At 33.7% G+C, this 21163-nt stretch overlaps 1 protein-coding gene across 1 annotated transcript; it reads right to left on the bottom strand.

Moving 5' to 3' along the window:
- Positions 1-17890: 17890 nt before the first annotated feature.
- On the bottom strand, positions 17891-19066 carry LOC110902010 (F-box protein CPR1). The gene has a single exon (XM_022148754.1). It carries the CDS (start codon positions 19064-19066, stop codon positions 17891-17893), a length of 1176 nt encoding a protein of 391 aa, XP_022004446.1.
- Positions 19067-21163: the final 2097 nt, after the last annotated feature.

The following is a 21163-nucleotide window of genomic DNA, read 5'->3' as shown; positions in this document are numbered from 1 at the left end:
TTGATTTTAGGTTTTCACTTTTTGATTTTTAGCTTATAGATTTTACAAGTTTTGTTTATATCTTTGTACCTTTTTTATTTGGTATTTTGTTTTATTTTCGTCATTGTATCTTTTTTGTGACTAATTGTGTCTTTTTCCTCGGTATTGTGTTATATTTTACGAACAATTGTGTCTTTGTACCCTTCCTAGAATTAGAAGATTCTGTAGGATAACTTTACCCTTACACGTGAAATATGTGACCATATTTTCATTCTTTTACCATTTAAAATTAAAAAAAATAAATCTAACATTAAAAGATAAAATCATATGTTATATTAGAGGGTCCCATTAGATTATTAAAAATATTAAAATAATATATTATATTATTTAATCAAACCTATCCGCACACTCACATCTTTCTATGCTGAGACCATACGGTGTAGGTGTGGATCAACGACGTTTATGCCTTTCCACGCCGCACACAGCACACCGTCAACGACGTTGTGAGTGACGTTTATGAATGGGGGGTGCAATTCTCCACCGATGTTGTAAATAAATGTATGTCAACGTTATGAATGGGGTGGCATATAGCCGTTGGACCCCAACGACATTATTTAAAAAGAATTTATTTAAAAAAATTGTTTTAGTACATCTATATAAAAACTCAACACTTTTCACCATTTTCACCTCATTCACTTCTTCCCAATCTTAATCTTTATAAATTCTCTCAACCTTTTAAAAAAAATAATGCATCCACACAAACGCAACTTCGATCCGAACAACCCCTATGGTGTGGGTGAAGTACCGAACACCACTTCCCCTCAAAGGGTCTCAACCGGCCCGCAACATCAATCTAAGTATAATGGCGTGCTACCAACTTCTTGCAAACCTACCTTTTGTGTTTCCACATCAAATGCAAGCTCAAGGGTCCCCACCTTTTATGTCTCAACCGCTCACCCCTCTAACTCAAACGCCCCTACACCCGATTCCGTACCGAAACTCAACCATCACCACCCGAATCCTCTACGCGACAAAAACAGAACCATAAAAAGAAAAACGAGACCGAGGAGGAAAAAGCAAAAGAGGATCGTCGCGTGTATCCGTGGACAAACGAGGAAGAGTTGGTGTTGATGAAAGCTTGGCTTTCAATTTCGGAGAATTCGGTTATAGGTATATATTTATTATATTTATTTTAAAAAATACATTTCGTACTTATAATATTTTTTTAATATGTACCAACCAACATAGTGATGATTTTTGGAAGCGTATAAATGACCTTTATCACAAAACCTTGGGACGATATTTCTATCGTAAAAACGATAGTCACTCGTCTAAGTGGCGTGAAATAAATCAAGCCATGACCGCCTTCAACGGCCACTACAACGACTTAAGGAACAACCCAAAAAATGGCGAAATGGACAACAACTTGTTGACTCGTGCGATTGCATTGTATTCGGAAGGATAAAGGGGCCACCTTTAAATTTCTTCATTGTTGGGATGTTGCAAAAAACTCCCCAAAATGGGCACAGGTATCTTTAGCGGGACAATCGTCGTCCTAAAAGTATAAAAGTTGTATCTCCACTAGTCGCTCGGATGCTAGTACCGAGTTGGAGATCAACTTAAGCGACAATGATTTTGAAGCAGAGCGGCCACCTGGTAGAGATAAATCAAAAAAGGGGACGCAAAAATCATACATTATGGGTGATAAAAGAAACCCCGTGTTGTTTAGCATCGAAGATCAAATGACTACGTTTAATATCATTCAACAAGAAAGAACCACCAAAAAAGGAAGCCATCGAGATGTTCAAGCAAAAGGAAAGGCAATCGAATATGAAATTTCTCGTTATAAAGATTGATCACCTAAACGACAAAGAGAGGGAAATGTACAAGAAACTGAAAGAAGAAACAAAGACAAAAAATATCGTACTTAGTTCGCTTTTTAGCTTGCCTTTTTGTTTTTTTTTTTAATTTATGTAGTTTTTTTATTAATTTATGTGTTTTTTTTATTTACATTTTTTAATTTTTTTATTATTGTTAATTATTATATAGGTATTTTAAAAAAAAAATAAATACACATTTTATATAAAAATAATATTAAAAAATAGGTGTCACGTGTCGAATAACGCCATTATTCCACGCCCCTTCTCACACCCCGTGTTTTGGCACAACGCCTCATTTCTGACGCGTGTTGACATGTTGTTCACGTATCGAATAACGCTCACTTTTCAAGCCACTCCACACTCTATGGCCTGAACTGGTACAAACAGTCAAACACCACCAGAGATCTAACATTAGCTTTCTTGTTCACAAGTGCCGTCGCATCCACCATTGTTCCTTGTTCACCGCCAGTCACGAAACGTGGTGCTACCAAATCTCTCAACCACTACCCCATTTCTGGTGCTACCAAATATTGTCAGGACAAAGTCATTGAAACCGGATCCTAAACAAAAAGTGGACCACACCCACATAAATCTTGAATCTTGAAGATGGTTCATGATCTTTGTTAAGTTCAGGTCTTGATGTAGAGTGGAAGAAAAATATAAACAAGAATTGTTCTCAAAGAAGGTTGAAATATTTATGAACGATTAAAACCAATAAAATAGGTGCCCTTCTAGTGGAATTTTCTAAATTTCGTGGTTTCACTAATTTTTTTAAGTTACAAATTGACCCGAACTTGTTTAAATATAAACCATAAATAAGAACAAAATTCATGCTAATCAATGATTCACATGTTTATTGACTAACAAGGAAAGTACGAAAGATTGACGAATTTGGAGAGAAATCTTGCTTGAAGAAATTAGCGCCTTTAACCAAGGATTTTGAGTCTGAAAGTTGGGCCAAACCACCTACAGTGTTTGCCATGTAATCCGACTTGTCGAGACATTTCCATCACCTACTTGTGGTTCTCGTAGCTCCAATCATAGACCAAGTTATGTCTCTTTTAAGTTTTTTGGTCCATGTAAGAGTACATCACTTTTGACTGGTCCCTTGTCGTTTGGTCTTGCACAAATAGCCGTTTTGACACGTAATCAGAACTCCTTAAATAGCCGGTTTTATAAAGAAAATGTGAGGATTCAGCAGGTAATGATAGGTGGTGGAGAAATAGACAAATCAATATGATATATTATTTCATTTCATCTTTAAATTAATTTTATTTTTAATTTTAAATGGTAAAAGGATGAAAATGCCATCACATGATTTGTATCTAACCCGAGTTAACGGCAAAAAAATAGAAAGAGTTCTTTTTTTTAACGGCGAATTTCTTGAGTATTGAACTCAGAACCTCAGATTTAAGTGTACTAAAATGTGTTGTCTTGTCATTAGACCACCAACCCCAATGGTAAATAAAAGAGTTAATGTTAAAGGATGTAATCTGGCAATAAATAAAAATAAAAGATGCTCCACGTATTTTTTTTAAATCTAAAGGTTGAAACTTGAAAAATTTAAGCATACATCAAAGATGTTTTCTATAATTTTGTTGTTTAAAAGTGATAATGAAAAACTAAAAACGGGCAAATTACATTTTTCGTCCTTTATGTTTATATGGGATTGTAATAAATGACATTTAAATTCAATAATTACAGTCACATTTCTTTGTTTCTAAAACTCATTACACCCTACGTTTTTTAGCACTAATCGAATTAAAATTTTCAAATATGACATGTGCTTTAGAGTAGATTGGTAATTTTATTAGTATATTTAACAAATAAAGAACCCCCAAACTATCTCAATCTTAGTTTTCATCCCCTCTCTCCAACCAAATCACCACCAAATCCAGCCATCATCACCACCATCAAATCCAGCCCTCACCACCACCAGTCGAGCACCCCCCCCCCCCTCTCTTTCTACAATCTCTCCTCAAGTAAAATCATTTTCCTAAAACAAAGCTAAAACCCTAAATCTCCATTAAAACCCATTACCAAACCTGCAAATCTTCTTGAATCAGACACTAATATGATGTTTAAGAATTCATAATGGAGTTTAAAACATGTTTATATTTACCGAAAGTAAAGTGTGCTCAATAATTAGGGGTGCTAAACAGGTCGTGTTCGCAGGTTGGCGGGTTCAACCCGACCCCGATCCGAAAATTTTACACGAACCCGGACCCGAACCCGAAAATCGTATCATACATATGAACATGAACGACCCGAAATTTTGTAGGTTGACCAGAACACGACCCGTTCAACCTGAATTTTTTATGAAATTAATATATTAAAATTAAAATTTACTTAAAAACAAAAATGCATATAATAATATCACATTTAAATTATAAAATCTATGTTAATTTCTCTTTTTAAGTTATATCATGGCATAAAATACACACCCCATTTAATTTATGACATAAAATATATTGTAAAAAATTATAATCTATCTATACTATATAATAAAAGAAACCATTTTTGGGACACCCCATTTAATTTTTTACAATATATTTTAGCTTTTCTAATTAATTATAGATAATACTCATACTAAATATTATTTAGTTTAATTTCTTATGGATAATTATTGTTTAGTTTAATCTCCTTATCATTTATAATATTATTTATTTAAGTATAGAGTAAATTACGATTTTGGCCCCTACGATTATATCACTTTTACTCTTTTAGCCCAAAAATAACCTTTAACATCTGAGGCCCCCCCCCCCAACGTGTTTTTTTCTAATGTTTTTGGCCCCTAACGTCTTTTTTCTAACCCTTTTGGCTCCTAACATTTAATGGATGAGGTTAGTGTTAGGGGCCAAAGGGTTAGAAAAAAGACGTTGAGGGCTCAGATATTAAAAAAAAATCTTTTTTGGGCTAAAAGGGTAAAAGTGATATAACCACAGGGGCCAAAATCGTAGTTTACTCTAACTAATATTATTTATCATTTATACATTTACGGAGTTTTAAATAATGGGTTAAATTTATTGAGATTTCGTTAACAAATTTTGCTACAACAAAATAATCTATTTATATCAATCTAAATTTTTATCTATACTATCTTACTATATATTAAAGGAGAAGTAGAGCTCATGTAAGAATGCATTCTTGTCAGCCATCTAGGCATGCCACGTAGGATCTGCTGTAGGATCTGCTGATGTCATAAATAACAATAAAAATATTACTCCCTCCGTCCCACTAAAAGTGTCATATTTTGAATTTTCAAAGTCTTTATTTATAAACTTTGACCTTAATAATTTTAATTGTGTTAGATAATACTTGATGAAAGTTATATGATTTGAGTGTGATTTACAAGTGTTTTTATCGGGTTAATTTTCATCAAGTTTTATATAACACAAAAATATATAATCAAAGTCAAATTTTTATAAATAAAGACTTTGAAAATTCAAAATAGGACACTTTTAGTGGGACGGAGATAGTAATATATATTAATGTATATTGTATTAACTTTTTTTCCAAATCAAATATTAAAATATTAGTCTGTTTTAAAGATGGGGGGAAATTTGAACTACATAGGGAAGTGTTATTTGTATTAATGTCTCTGAAACCATCAAATTTCAAAACTGTGCTTCACATTCAAAATTCAAAACATCTCTCCACATTCAAAATTCAATCAACACCTCTCCCTCGTCCGAATCCTTGAAACCTAAATCTTCATCATCGCTTAATCCCACAACCCCAACCCTTGTGCTTCTCAGTTATACTTCATCTTCATCCAGATCCCTACTTTCATTGTCACTCTTCAGATCTCAGCTCTCCATTAAGTGCACACATGATGCGATTAGGAGGCTACAACAGGAAGAAGGCGCGATTACGAAGGCAAAGAAGCCGGTGAAGAAGTCTACCGAGAACGATGATGAACAGTTTGACGGTTAGTTGATTGTGGTTTCTGATTTAGTTAGAATTTGTTAACTAGAGAATTAGACAGTTTCTGTGAGTTAATTAGGTCATGAAATTAGGTATTTAGGTAATTTAATGATCCTTTCTATTTGCTCAAACTAATTGATGTCTCTTACGTAGGTAGATTGGATCCAATGTAAGACTGTTTACTAACTTCGATTTCATCTTAAAGGTATGAACCATCACATTCAAAACACGAAATATTATTTCTGGTAACTAATTTTTATTCAATTTCTCCTGCATATTTCTAGGTTTCCACCTTTAGATCATCTATAATTTAGGTTTCTATAAAATTTGTAGTAGCAGAATTGTTCAATCGCTTATCTAAAGCTTATGAGCATGACGAAAATTCTGGATTTCTTCAATCGCTTATGAGCACTGGCTCCTTGAGTCCTCTTCAATCGCTTTTGTATGTTCATTCCTTTATCTGATTTCTTTTATTGACGTTTCAGTGACGCTTTTTTTGCATATCATATACGCATCATTTTTGTAGTTAATCAGGTACCCAAATTATTGTTCTTGGTTCTTGATGTTTTTATAGTTCTTGATTTCAGAGATAGAGATTGAAGCTTTAGGTGTTATGGATAAGTTACAGTGGGGAAACAGTAAGAGACTGAGATTTGTAAATGTTAAGGAATCAACGGTTATGATTGGAAAATCAGATGGAAATAGAATTGTTGTGAAGAAAAAGATCACATCTCAACGTGTTGATTGAAGGGTTGTAAATGAACAAGATTCTCATCATCCTATTCCTCCTATTCATTCTTCATCTCCTCAACGTATAAACAGGTAAAAAGTTATCAAAAGTTATTTATTATTATTTTTGTTATTTATTTTCACTCATATTTAGCTCAAATTGCTCTTAATCTTGTGTTTTCTTGATTTTGACCGTATTTGCCCTTTGTTGAAATTTGATGTTTTATGTATTTTTAATAAAGTCTCCACAAAAACATAGAAATATTTTGGTTTTGTGACGCAAATTGTTTACTACATTATCAAGCAAAGAGAAAGAAGAAGACTTTATGGCAATGAAAGGGTGTATACTCCCTCAAAGACCTAAGAAAAGAGCCAAGATGATTCAAAGAACCTTACTAGCAATGGAGGTAGAAGACAGGTGTGTTATTACTCATGTTCAAGACAACCTCTTTCGTGTTCATGTGAGCAAGATGAGAGGAAGACACAAAGGAGGTGTCAAACACAGTTCAGATAATACAGGTTCAGGTGTCAAATCTGTATCATCTGAACTGTATTTGACACATCCTTTGTGTCTTCCACTCTTCTTGCTCACATGAACACGAAAGAGGTTAGCTTGAACATGAGTGATAACCTTACGCTCAAAATTTTGGGGTATTAGTTGTCATTAATCAATTGTGAAACGGTATCCTTTAGTGTTGTTTTCGCTAAAGTTTGAAACGGTATTGTTTAGTGTTACTTTACCTTCAAGGAAAGTCCAAGGAGCAGGTATAATTATAAATTTTGCCTTCAAATTCGTTCTAACAAAACAATAGAAACGTTGTTGATTATGTGATTTTTTTTTCATTTTTTGTAGCTATGAGAAGGTTTAAAGCTATTGAATGGCTTGAAAGTGGGGGGGGGGGGATAGTGCACGGTCCTCCCAACCGCCGGAGTGATCCCACTCCGGGAGCCGCTACCCGACCAAGCTAGCTCCGCGGTGAATTCCCCTTGCCGAGTTCTTACCCTGGGCGACATATGTCACTCCCAAGACTCGAACCCGGTACCTCTGGGAAGAGGTGGGTGTCGGTGGCCAACTGGGCTACCCCAGTTGGTTAGCTTGAAAGTGTTGATAGACCATTGGGGATACCAAAACAACCATCAAACTTTTTGATAGGTTAAAGCTTCATGTTTCCAACAACTAATGGTTGTTCTATCATAAAGACTTCTGGTATGGATCTTAACCATAAACTGTGATTTGAAACCAAATATGGTTTTTGAAACCAAATTTTGTGAACCGAACCGATAAACCTGATTTTTTGAAACCATATATTGATGTTTTGGAATTTTTTTTAGGTTTTGTTAGTAGAATAATGTGTACTCTATGTTGTGATTCAAATTGTTTGTTTACTCACTGGTATGTTATAACTCTTTTGGTGTGAATTTTTGAATGTTTAAATTGAAGTTTTGGAGTTTTTAGGTTTTGTCAGAATGGATTAGGTTAAGTAGGATAATAATGTGTTGTTTATATTGTGATTCATGGTGGAAAACAATGTGATTAGAGTAGAAGTTCAACATTGCTACGTTGTAACTTAGGTTCAGTCTAAATCTGTTTGTGTGTTTCTGAGGGCTTTTTTATGCAAGGCGCATAGCATAAACTCTAACTTTTAGGTGCTGTAGACTGTTTTAGGTTGATTTCTAGGCTTATTTAGGTTGATTTTAGCCTTCATTAGGGTTTTTATTGTCATCTTTTTGCTGGAAATTAGCCGGAAAATCATCTAAATTTGAGTCTGAGTGCCTAAAAGGTGCACTGGGTTGTGTGCTTCTATCCCTAGGCGTGCACCTTGTGTGCTTTTCATAACTATGATGTAAATGAGAATGAGTAATTCAGGTACTTTGTGTCTGTTTTGCAGTTCTTTCAATCTTATTTTTATGACATGGATGAGTTTTTGAACTGCATTGGAGTTTTTAGAATTATCCAATCTAATGTCATGTGTTTATTATCATATATACAGGTTAAATATGAAAGAACCACCACTGTCATGTGTTTATTCTCTTTTTAGATTCTATCTCCGTGTCATATATACAGGTTATTGTTATATTACGGAACAATGTTTTTCACTTATTGTATGGTTTCATTATTTATATAGACTTGTGTATTGATACTTGCAGCTGTCATGGAGAATTTGCGAGTGTGGGTATCTAATCAAGGCGTCTCTCGGTTCGGGTACTCAGACATGTTTCTGAACGGATTGGTGGGTGATGGATGAACCTTTATCTAAGAAATGCCCAAATTTGTTTTTGTTGGATAGAAATAAGCAAGTGTTGTTGGCCGAGCGAAACGGGTTTTTGGATGGGGTATTCTAAACGAATTAGGTTTGGGCTCAACAACCAAGTTTTGTAGGCCGTGACTAATGGCCTGGAAATTGAACTCTATTTGAGCTCAATTGACCGTGAGTATTTAATTTTTCCATGAATAAATAGATTTAAATTTGTGGTTTTTTGACTTCATTTGTTTAAAAAAAACAATTGCAGATTCATTACAACTGGGCCATGATGCACGTGAAAATCTTGATTCCATCATTGTTCCATGTTGTGGAGAATTAAGGGAACTAAAGGGTGGACACTAGCATAAGATCATTGAGATCACAGAAAATGCTGGAAAAGCACTCTTAAATGACTATACGGTTAGTTTTCTCATTTTACCTCAACATGGTTTCATAAAATTACTTTCTTGCCCGTTATACGTCATATTCCAATCTCAGGGCTATAAAATTCATTTCGTGTTCACCTTCGTTCATTATGAAAATATGTTATTAAATAAACAAGCATATATTAAAAGATATAAACTTGAGTCTATAAGACTACCATAAACTTGAGTATATTTACAACTACCAAACAATCTTAACATAATCCAAATTGAGAAAAAATTTACACGGATTTTTTGAAACTGTTTGGCTTCCAAAATTGTTAAAGGAGAAAAATAAATGAAGATTAAACAGTTTGATTGAAATGAAGGAACTTGATCCTTAAATCTAAAAGTCTAAAACATAAACTACAATGTTAAATCAAACATAAATGAACAAATCTTCATGGATGATCTGTATACCTGAATTAGAGCAGTTAAGCCAGCAAAGATTTGGATGAAACACCTGGAAATGTTAATGGATTTGGATAATTAGGGCATGAAAAAGTAATATCTATAGAGAAAATGGTACCAAACAACAAGCTTAAAAAAATTCAGATGAAACATTTTCTAATTATCGACAATTGAACACTGTCTCTTTATCTTCAAACTCATAAAAAGAAGTAAAAATAAACCGTGATAAGAAAAATTAATACGATCATCCATCTAAAGTATTAAAAAAAGTAACAATTACATATAAAAAAGAAAACTAATCAGACACTTAAACTCTAATAGCAAGAATCAAGAAACTTTAACTTCAACTCCATGGAGCACTGAACCTCTCGATGTATGTCATTGATCTTTCTCATGATCTCCAGGTCTCTCGAAACCTGGTCTCTTGTCAGCAGACCAAGTTGCAGTCTGTTAAAACACCTCTTCAACTCTTGAAGAGTAGACCTATCAGCCAAAACTTGCTCTTCGATTTGTTTAATAAAGCGTTGCTTGAAATCGTCAGATTGTGCAGAAGTATATGACTCCATTTTAATGTATTTATAAGAACTAAGGCAAAACAATAACAGTTGCTCTTCTATTTCAGTGAATGAATCTGGGTATGATGAAACAACATTTGAATTGGCAATGGTATTATCTTATAATACAATTACCAACATGGGATACGTTTCACATGTCAAAGACGCATCCAAACCGTCGCACCCATCAAATTTCAAAACGACCGACAACTAATAAAATTACAATTTCCGGTGGTTACCCGGAATATAAACACCCACAATCAGTCGTAACCTTACATTTTATAAACGAACGGACGCCTCTCCTCCACCCACTGTATTCCCCTCTCTCTGCCACCATTTCACGCCCTATATAATCCTCACCGCCACCATAATAACCACCGGTAATCCGCCGCATACATACATACATGCCACATATATACATACATTTATAGCCGCATCATCATGACTCATTTTTATATCAGCAAAATATAAACCAGAAAACCGACAGGAACATGAAATTGCCCATACGATGATGCCACCGAAATTGAAGACAAAGAAAATGGCGTGGAAGTCCGGTTGTGATGGGTCTTCCAACTACAAACACGGTGGTTATTGTGCTTTTCCTCTGGCGATATGCGTGCGAGTGCGTGGGTAACATAGAGAGCAAGAAGACATTTCTGCTTTTTTTTATAACGCCGAAGACGCCTCTTTCGTCGGACCACCTGAGTCATTTGAACTTTTCGTCGGAAACCGCCGAGAAGACCACCGGACGTCATCACCGAGGAGAACCAACAGCGGAAGGCTTTACGGTCGCCACCAAAGAGAATCGTCGGTTCACTTCGCCACCGCTTGGAATTCTGGCCGGCCACCACTCCTTGCTTTTCTCTCTAGCATCTCAATTCTCTAAAATCTCTGTAAAATGTATATTGTATTTGTGTGTGGGAAAAAAGGACATGAATAAAACATAAATAAAACTATAAAAGGCTTTTTGATGGAATTCAGTTAACATGTTCATGTTTTGGAACCCTGGGATGGAGATTTATGTTTCTCAAATTAATTAATTAATATTGGTCTTCTTCTTCTCGAACATATCTCAGATATGATATTATGAATATATGCTGGTTGTATGTTGGGATTAATTATTATTAATAGTTTTATTTTGAGTAGTTTTGTATTATGATGTTTTGTTGTATCTCATGTATCATATATACAGGGGCGGATGTACCTTATCATAAGGGGTAGCCTCCGCTACCCCTTGGCGCTCGGGCGGTAGTGTAAATTTTGGAAAAAAATGACGTTTTTAACGTTTTTTCGATTTCGTTACCCCTTTCTTTTAAAACGTTACCCCTATGAAGGTTTTCTAGATCCGCCACTGCATATATATGATACTATGAACATTAGGGTTGTATGAGATAATGTTGTTAGTTTTATTTTGATTGGTATTGTACTGGCATGCATACTGTATTGTGTGATATTGCGAGACTATATATCAGGAAATACTAAAATCTATGTTGGAAGATATGAACATGTAGTTTTTGGATCTTATAGTTCGTAAGATATGAAACTTTTATATCAACCCCTTTTCACGCACGACTATGTAGAAGTTTTTTTGACATTAGTTTTCTTTTTTCATGGTTTTGCGTCGCCCTCTCAACACGCAAGTTCACAACAACATTTCACCATTACTTTTCGTAGTGGTTTTAAGTGTGTGCCGCAACTTACACATCACACCTCACGGAACTTGGCATCTTATTATTAGCTTAAGATGTCAACTTCTAATATAAAAATATCAGCCAAAGAACGAAAATTGGTGTTGGAACCGAATGAGGCTGGAATAATACCAATCGAAATTTCATTACGTCCTAACAGCAACACGCAGATTGATTTGAGTTTAAAATCCAATTTGGGTTTAATCAAAATTCTGCCGCAACGCGCGGGTTAATGATAACTCGTTATATAGAATATGTAACAGCCCAAATGTCAGATTTAAATGCAACCATTAAATAAAAATTTATATTTAAAAACCATGTACATTTAATGATTTAATAGGGAAAACGTGTATATAGGAGATGTCTCTTCATTTACCCTATCATGGGAAAGCAAGTAAAATTAAATATCTAGAAAACCAAAGAACAAAATTTAAACCTTCAAACAAGGTTATCATAATTAGTAGACGCCTGTTCATTTACCCTATCAAACATTTTACACACTATAAAGGATCATATTAGTTTACTTGAAAACATCAACACTTCATTTCTAAAAAACCGTTCACCCTAAAACAAACTGTCCAAAAACACTCACACTTTTTCTAAGTGGCAAGCAAAACCTTCTACCACTGGTCGGATACTAGCGATCATAAAATTGAATTTTCAAGATGGTCACTCGAAGAACAGAGAAAAGATGAAGAACTCAACAAAAAAGTTGCTATGGTGAGTGATAAATATTATAAGCAAACCTGGAGTAGCATTGCACTGCTGGATGAAGTTGTCTGTTCTACTCCATCAGAGTTTAAAGAAAAAGCAGAAGAGTTTATCACACATCTGCTGAAACAGGATCAGAAGACCTGTGATATGCTTGCTGATCTGCAAATTAAAACAAAAAATGAAATTGCATGGAAGAAGGCGAGAGTCATAGATATCCTTGGAAGTGTTTATTGTAATGTGTAATTTTTAATATTTTTCAAAATCAGAATTCTGTAATACTATTTAATATCGAATGAAAAAAATTCAAAGCTTCAAAATCAGAATTTTGCAATTTCACTTTTACCAGTTTCAATAATAACAAAGTACAGCTAAAAAGTTGAACTTGAATGTGAACTTCATGAAAGGCATAGACCATGCTGATGACTCACTTCATAGGCACATAATTTTCATATAATTTCAAATAATAAAAAATACTAAAATTGTTTATTATTATTTTTTTGGCAGTTACAAAGTGTTTATAAATCCAAGTGTGAGTGATGTGTTATGTACAACAACAGCTGAAGCACTTGCAATGGGAGAAATTGTAGCTTGTGCAGACCACCCTTCAAATGACTTCTTTAGGTCATTTCCCAACTGTCTACATATAAACGTAGGCTTACAGTCAATGTTTACATATGCAGAGTGCTCAATGAAAAATCATTACTAATGTCACACAATCTGCAGCACTAGAGAGTGTTTTAAAAGAAGGTATTCAGGCTATCAGTTGTGGGTATGATGACGAAACCGACTGGCGCAGTGAGGTTTGTTTTCGTTCTGGTTTCAACTTTTAAAACCTTTTAAGATGATTTGGATTTTTGAACAGTATCTAATGAGTTGAATATTGACAGATTGGGTGGATTTACGGTTCTATGACGGAAGATATTCTTACAGGATTCAAGATGCATGCACGCGGTTTGCGATCGATATACTGTATGCCACCTAGACCAGCCTTTAAAGGTTCTGCACCTATAAACCTGTCGGATTGTTTAAACAAAGTGCTCAGATGAGCTTTAGGGTCGATTGAAATCCTGTTCAGCAGACATTGCCCAATTAGGTATGGTTATAGTGGAAGACTAAAATGGCTCGAATGTCTTGCGTACAGAAACACAACCATTTATCCAGTCACCGCAATTCCGCTTTTGGTCTACTGCCGAAATTCAAAGGAAGTAATAGCAGCCGTCGTTTACTTATATCGAGAAATCAGGACATATCGATCCAAGGAGCGTTGAGGTTGTGGTTTTGCTTCAAAATGTAGGGGCTTTTTCGTACTTCGGTTAGATTTACATATAAACGTTATTAATGTATTCTTAAGTATAATGCGAACGTGAATTCATTAAATAATTTCACATCAAATTTTACATATAAACGTAGGCTTACATTCAATGTTTAAGATGTACCCGCGTCCATCGGACGGGTGTACGGCTAGTACTATATAATAAAATATTAATGTGTGACACATGTCGTTCATTGTAGGTATTTATTTTATGATTTTCTCGCCTCACTTCCAAACTTATCTTATGTTAATTAAATAAATAAAGAGTTAATTACACAAATGGGTCCTGTGGTTTATACATAATTTCTCCTTTGGGTACTAACTTTATTTTTTAACAGATTTAGGTTCTATGGTTTCAATTTTGTAACACCTTTGGGTACTAACACTAAAATTAGTTAATTAATTACTAAAATACCCTTGCATTTTTTTAAGTTTATCAATTTAACATATTTGGGTACTAACACCTAATTTTATTTAAGTTTAAATCAATTTTACAAAATCTATTTATTTTTTTATTTTCATTTTTTTATTATATCTCTTAATTAACATAAATTCTATTTATTTTTTTATTTTCATATTTTTATTAAATTTCTTATTTAACATAAAATCTACTTGTTACACCGGTATTTTTTTAAATAGAATTTTTAAATAAAATCTACTAGCCATATAGTTTTATGTAAATTAAATTTCTTACTAGTTTTAAATAATGTAAACCTTACTCGTTTTCAATTTTGGATATATATGATTGATAATAATAATAATAATAATAATAATAATAATAATAATAATAATAACAATAATAATAATAATAATAATAATAATAAATATCTTTCATGTAAAAAAAATTAAGCCATTTTTAACTTGTTTTTTTTGTTCATTTACATTTTACTATTTTAGAAAGATATTTAATTTACATAAAATCTACTAGTTGCACCAGTAAAATCTACTAGCTATATAGTTTTATGTAAATTAAATATTTTTTTTACAAAAAAAACAAGTTAAAAAAGGCTTAATTTTTTTTAGTTTTATCTAAAATATCTAGCTATATGGTTTTATCTAAAATACCTAGCTATATAGTTTTATGTAAATTAAATATCTTTCTAAAATAGTAAAATGTAAATGAAAAAAAAAAACGAGTTAAAAAAAAAGCTTAAATTTTTTTACATGAAAAATATTTATTATTATCAATCATTTCAATCCAAAATTGAAAACGAGTAAGGTTTACATTATTTAAAACGAGTAAGAAATTTAATTTAGATAAAACTATATAGCTAGTAGATTTTATTTAAAATATCTATTTAAAAAAATACTGGTGTAACAAATAGATTTTATGTTAAACAAGAAATTTAATAAAAATATGAAAATAAAAAAAAATAAATAGAGTTTATGTTAATTAAGAGATACAAAAAAGATGAAAATAAAAAAAATAAATAGATTTTTTAAAATTGATATAAACTTAAATAAAATTAGGTGTTAGTACCCAAATGTGTTACATTGATAAACTTAAAAAAATGCAAGGGTATTTTAGTCATTAATTAACTAATTTTGGTGTTAGTACCCAAAGGTGTTACAAAATTGAAACCATAGAACCTAAACCTGTTAAAAAATAAAGTTAGTACCCAAAGGCGAAATTAGATATAAACCACAGGACCCATTTGTGTAATTAACTCATAAATAAATGAATAATGAGCTAATATTAAATTTTATCCTACTTTAAATTGCGTCATACCTATCTTCTATTTTTCTAATAAAATATTATCCGAAATTGTAAATTGTTAATTTAAAACATTTTAAATAAAACAAATTATTTATCACGAAAACCGAACGTTTTATTAATATATTAAATATTTTATTTTCACTATACAAAATTATATTTACTAACTTTTTATTATTTGGTATATAAAATTATATTTATTTAACACATGTAATAAATGAGGTTTTTTAAAGATGTATCATTTTATTCTTTGGTAAACAAAATTACATTTATTCAACCCGTGTAATATATTTGATTTTAAAGATATAATTTTTTTATTTGGGATATAAAATTACATTAATTCAACCCGTACAATATGGTTCTTATATATATAACTTTTTATTATTTAATATATAAAATTATATTTATTCAACCCGTGCAATAAAGAGAGTTTTCAAAGATATAATGTTTTATTATTTAGTATATAAATTTATTTACTCAACCCGTGTAATACACGACCTTATAATCTAGTATAGTATAAATGTGTTAAACGGGTTAATCCGCCAACCCCACTAGGTTGACCCGAACCCGACCCGTTAAGCTAAACGGGTTCGTGGGTTCAACCTGAAACTGACCTGAACCCGTTTAGACTAAACCTAAACCCGTGAATTTCGTGTTAGGTTCGTGTCGTTTTAGAAATTCACACCCCTACCAATAATCCCCTTCGTCGTTGCTCTGTCGCCGCTGTATCGCCACTTCTGTTCTTGCTCCGGTCCTCTTTTCTCGCCAATTCTCTGTACTAATCTTTTATGAATTCAGTTTGTGACTTTGATTTCTTTACTTTATTAATTTTTAATTTAATTTAATATTTAGGATGTAATATTTAAAATAACTGTAATAATGGCTCATTGATTATGATGAATTAGGTTGTGTTTTTTAATCAGATGGATTGATTGAAGTAAGTAGTCTCTACAGCTAATATTCGATGAAAATTTCAAATTTGATGACCGACTTTTGTATTGATTACGATGAATTATACATGTATGGTATATATGCTATAGTAATTTGCAACTTATTTTGGTTTATGGGGCTTTTTATGGGTTGTAATATTCAAATAACATACAAAATGAATTTGTAAAAGCGAGTTATTTTGGCGGGAGTGGTGGCTCTCGCCGGAGATGGGAGAGAGAGTAATAAGTGTTAAAGGACGAAAAGTGTAATAAGTTTTACAAATAAAATACTATAAGTGTAATTATTGAATTTAAAGGGCATATATTGCAATCCGATACAAAGATAAATGACGAAAAGTGTAATTTAGCTAACTAAAAACCTATTAAAGGATGTAACATGACAATAAATAAAAATAAAGAATGCTCTACGTCTTTTTAAATGTAAAGGTTAAAACTTGAAATTTTAAGCATACATTGTAATGAGGTATGAGCATCTTCATCATTTGATGGAGACGAATAGCCAGTTCACCATTTTCTCTTCTCAACTTCTCAACCTTGCATGTATATCTCTCTCTCCTTTCCTTCTCAAAAACTCATTCACTTTTCTTTCTTGAGAACCAAAATTCTAAACTCACTCCCCCTCTCTCTCCTTTCTTTCTCCCTCCTCCATTTGATGGCCGTGATGACCACATTCTGAACAGATCTTAAGGCTGTATATTGTGGGGCGTGGAGGGAGGGGCATAACAAAGCTACGTCGGCTGAAAGGAGGTCATACTTTTTTTTTACACAAAATCAATGGAGTCAATGGTAAAAAAGAAAATGGGGTTGTTTAAAATTTTGGTCTTATACCTTCTATATAAAATGTGCAAGACGGGTGTCCATTAACACCAACACCTAGTATTGTAGCTCCGTCAATGACCATAACACATAGTCTAGTAGTAACAAGACAAACATGAAATTCCAACTAAATGAAGTAGTTCATTAATGCTTACGAGATCCCAACTGAAAACCAATTGAAATTCAACCGAAATAAAAGGGAGAGGTTGTTCATCGGCCAAAGACCAGACCGAACCAACCTGGACCAACACCTATACAATTGAAAACCTTGAACCGAAAACCAAACCGTGGACCAAGACCAGTATCGCCGGCCGGCTAGACCAAGTCAACAATCATCTTCATTTTTGTTTATGCTCTACAATAGAGAACATATTCCAATCAATACATACGTATATCTAGCAATTAATCTTCTATTTATACCTAAAAACAACTTTTGTTCAACAAAGAAACTTTAAAACAATTGATAAACGAACCGGACCAACATTTATAACATAGATCAAATTTACTATCAAGCAAAAACATTAATTGTCTAGCTTTATGTGTTTTCAAAATCATTTTTTGATGATTGAATATCGGGTTGAAAACAAACTACTTTGATACAATCGAATATCTCTTTCAACTCCTTTTTCTGGTCCATCGAACTTGACTTCATAAAATTTGTCACTCTTTAAGTTGTAAACAAACATCTGCTTCGAATAAACCGCCTGCATTAATATGTCTCCGTTTTCATTCCAAAACCCTAAAACCTTTATCTTTAAGAAGTCGTCATATTGAATAGGCGGGTTCTCCTCGAGCTTGCAGTGGATCACCCATCCTGTCTCCTTCAAAACCCACACTTCCATTCTGTCATATTCGAACATTGTACACACATATCCAACTTCACCATTTAAATCAACCAAGTGCTCACTAACCGAAAATGATTTTAGTCGTTCACGAGGAGGATTGATTAATCCGAATTCCTCCTTCTCCATGTCGAAGCTTATTACTGGTCTTCTTAAGTGGCGATCGCAATAATCATCGTATTCATTACTAACTAACCAATGCAAACATCCATTAGCGAACACGCCTCTACCAACGACGTGATAAGATGGGACTTGAGGTATCTTACGCCACGAGTCAGTGCCCAAGACATGCACCATGGTCCATAGATCCACCAGTTTATCGTTTACTGGCTTGACTTGTACGATACACAGCATCTTGAAAGTGTTGGTAGAATCATCGTAACCAAGCCCAGATGAGTGATTCTTAACAGAAAGCCAGGGTTTCGTCTCATGTTGTAGGTGTAATGGTATCTTGATGGGTGGCAACTCATAAAATTCTCTCCTTAAGGGATGGATCACAACCAAAGTACTGGTGTTATATTCTAAGGAAAATTGTGATGAATAGAGCAGACCATTGCAAGAACCTAGAATTCTTTTTTTATAATTCGGGCTCATACACGAAAAATCCATGACCGGTGGCTTCTTTCTCACCTGTAGAGTACAAGTATCCGTTTCTTCTTTATATTCCAAAAAACTGAGTGTGCAGAGTGAGTTGGGATATTCAGAATTATGGAGCATGATGAGTGTGGGATCGTTCACTGCTGCTCGTTTGGCATGCATGGTTTCAAGGTATGGATCGTTGATGTAGCTGCACCATAGCTTGCTTACACACCGGAAACGAGCCAAAGATTTCACCGGCATTCTTGACAAGATGTCGTACATGATTTCCGAAGGAAACTCAGCCATGACTGTATATTTGAAGGTTTAGAGTTTAGCGTTTGATTGATATTAAGATTCAATAAATACTATAAGTTTAAGGCTGATACGAAAAATACTCGGCCGTGTGATTTACGTATCTATCTATAACTATAATGAAGAGTATATATGTCAATATATTTGAGTTGGATTACGATAATTTTGGGATAATAATTAAGAAGATCACAAGACAAAATAATTAAGAAGATCACGAGACAAAAGAGAAATCAAATAGAGAATTGTTTCTTTACATAAATCTCATCCGGTTTATATATATATGTACCCTTTGTAAATTACTTGGGAGTCTCAAATTAATCTCTAGTTAAAAGATCTGATATTATAAGAGTTAAAGATCTGATATCGCTATAAAATAAAAAATAATATCAATTCCATCATTATATGCATATATTTTCCACTTAAATTTCCTATAGTGAAAATATATATATATTTTTTATAATGGAGACTATATTATTATTCACATATAGAAAAAGAGGCTAACAAGAAACTGAAATCCTAACAGACACAACAATTATATAATTAAATCACGAATGCTAAAGTTGCACCATCTAACCCAATTGTTGGTGCACTTGTGTCTGTACTTTGTTTGTATTCGGTCATGATGTAAAACGATGTCCTTGTTAGTCCTGTAAGTTGACCAAGTCAACCATCCTCCTGATTTGACTTGGACAAACAGATTGAATATGGTTGTAAAATGTCTGTGTCGAAGGATGGCTCATCGAAGGATAGTTTAGATCCTTCGATGAGCTCGAAAGATGAACCTTCGATGGATGTTCGATAGATCATCCTTCGAGGTAAATGCAGATCCTTCGACAGGTTTGACGTCGATAGATGATCCTTCGATCATCTATCTGATCCTTCGGACAGACAACCCGTGCTGGGTATATATATATCCATGCAGTGTGTTCATTTGGGCAGCAGACACATACTCGAGAGATAGAGAGGATAGATACTCCACTGTGAACACACACACTTAGAGAGTTTGCAAAACTGATTTGTAAACATTGAGCTTGTAACCGGAACCTTTCATTCGTATTAATACAAGTGGTGTTAATCGGTGAATCTTGTGTGTCTTGTGTTTGTTCTTGTTCCAACTCGGTTTGCACTCTAGCTTGGATTCCGCACTTGCTAGTGTGTTTATCATAACAAGTTTAAGGTTGAACCTCATCCTCCGAGAGGGACCTACAAGTGGTATCAGAGCTAAGGCTCTTTTCCTTGTTAAAACCGAGTTTGTACAAGGTCTTGGTGTGTTTGGACACTTGGTTTAGTACCCGTTTTTGGTGGTTTTCTTGCATTTTTAAACATAAAAAAGTGTTCTAAACTAACCGGGTGTGTTCAAGGACGGGTTGGGTAACTTAAAACTTGTTTTTAAGAAACTAGGTGATTTCTGGCCATAATTCCGGCGTGTTCCGGTGACCGGATTTTCTGGATAAGATTTTCCTTTTTAGGAATATTTTATTAGTCAAATCCTGTTTGGTGAAAAGGTAAGGTCTGACCATACCCTTTTGCCGAAAGATTTCTACCAACCCATCACCTTTTTCACCAACCTGTCATCTCAGTGTCAGTTGTGTCAGTAGCGATCGAAGGATATCCTTCGAAATCGAAAGATCATCTTTCGATCAAGGAAATTTCGATAGATAATCATCTTTCGAACAATCCTTCGAAGTGTGAGACCTATCCTTCGATCCAGGGAATCTATTCGAAGGATATACATTCGAAAGATAAGGATATATATTCGAAAGATAAGGATCTTTCAATTGTGAATCTTTCGAAATCATTGTTCGAAATTCAACAGTGATCTTTCGAACACTGTTGATCCTTCGAATAAGTGTTGATCCTTCGATTGTGGTCTGTTTAGATTTAACAAGTTTGTGTTTTTCAGATCTTTCGAGCTTGGATCCTTCGGCTGTTGTCATCTTTCGAAATATTGATATAGAATTTATTTTTCTTATCAATCATGAATCCGAGTTGGTGGGGAAATCCGGCTCCAGACAGTGGAAAATACACAAGTACAGGTTCCACTCCCTCATGGTGGGGTACACCGGCTTCAGATAGTGGAAAGTACACGTG

Source organism: Helianthus annuus, chromosome 13, assembly GCF_002127325.2.
Source record: "Helianthus annuus cultivar XRQ/B chromosome 13, HanXRQr2.0-SUNRISE, whole genome shotgun sequence".
NCBI lineage: Eukaryota > Viridiplantae > Streptophyta > Magnoliopsida > Asterales > Asteraceae > Helianthus > Helianthus annuus.
This window is presented reverse-complemented; position numbering and strand designations above follow the sequence as displayed.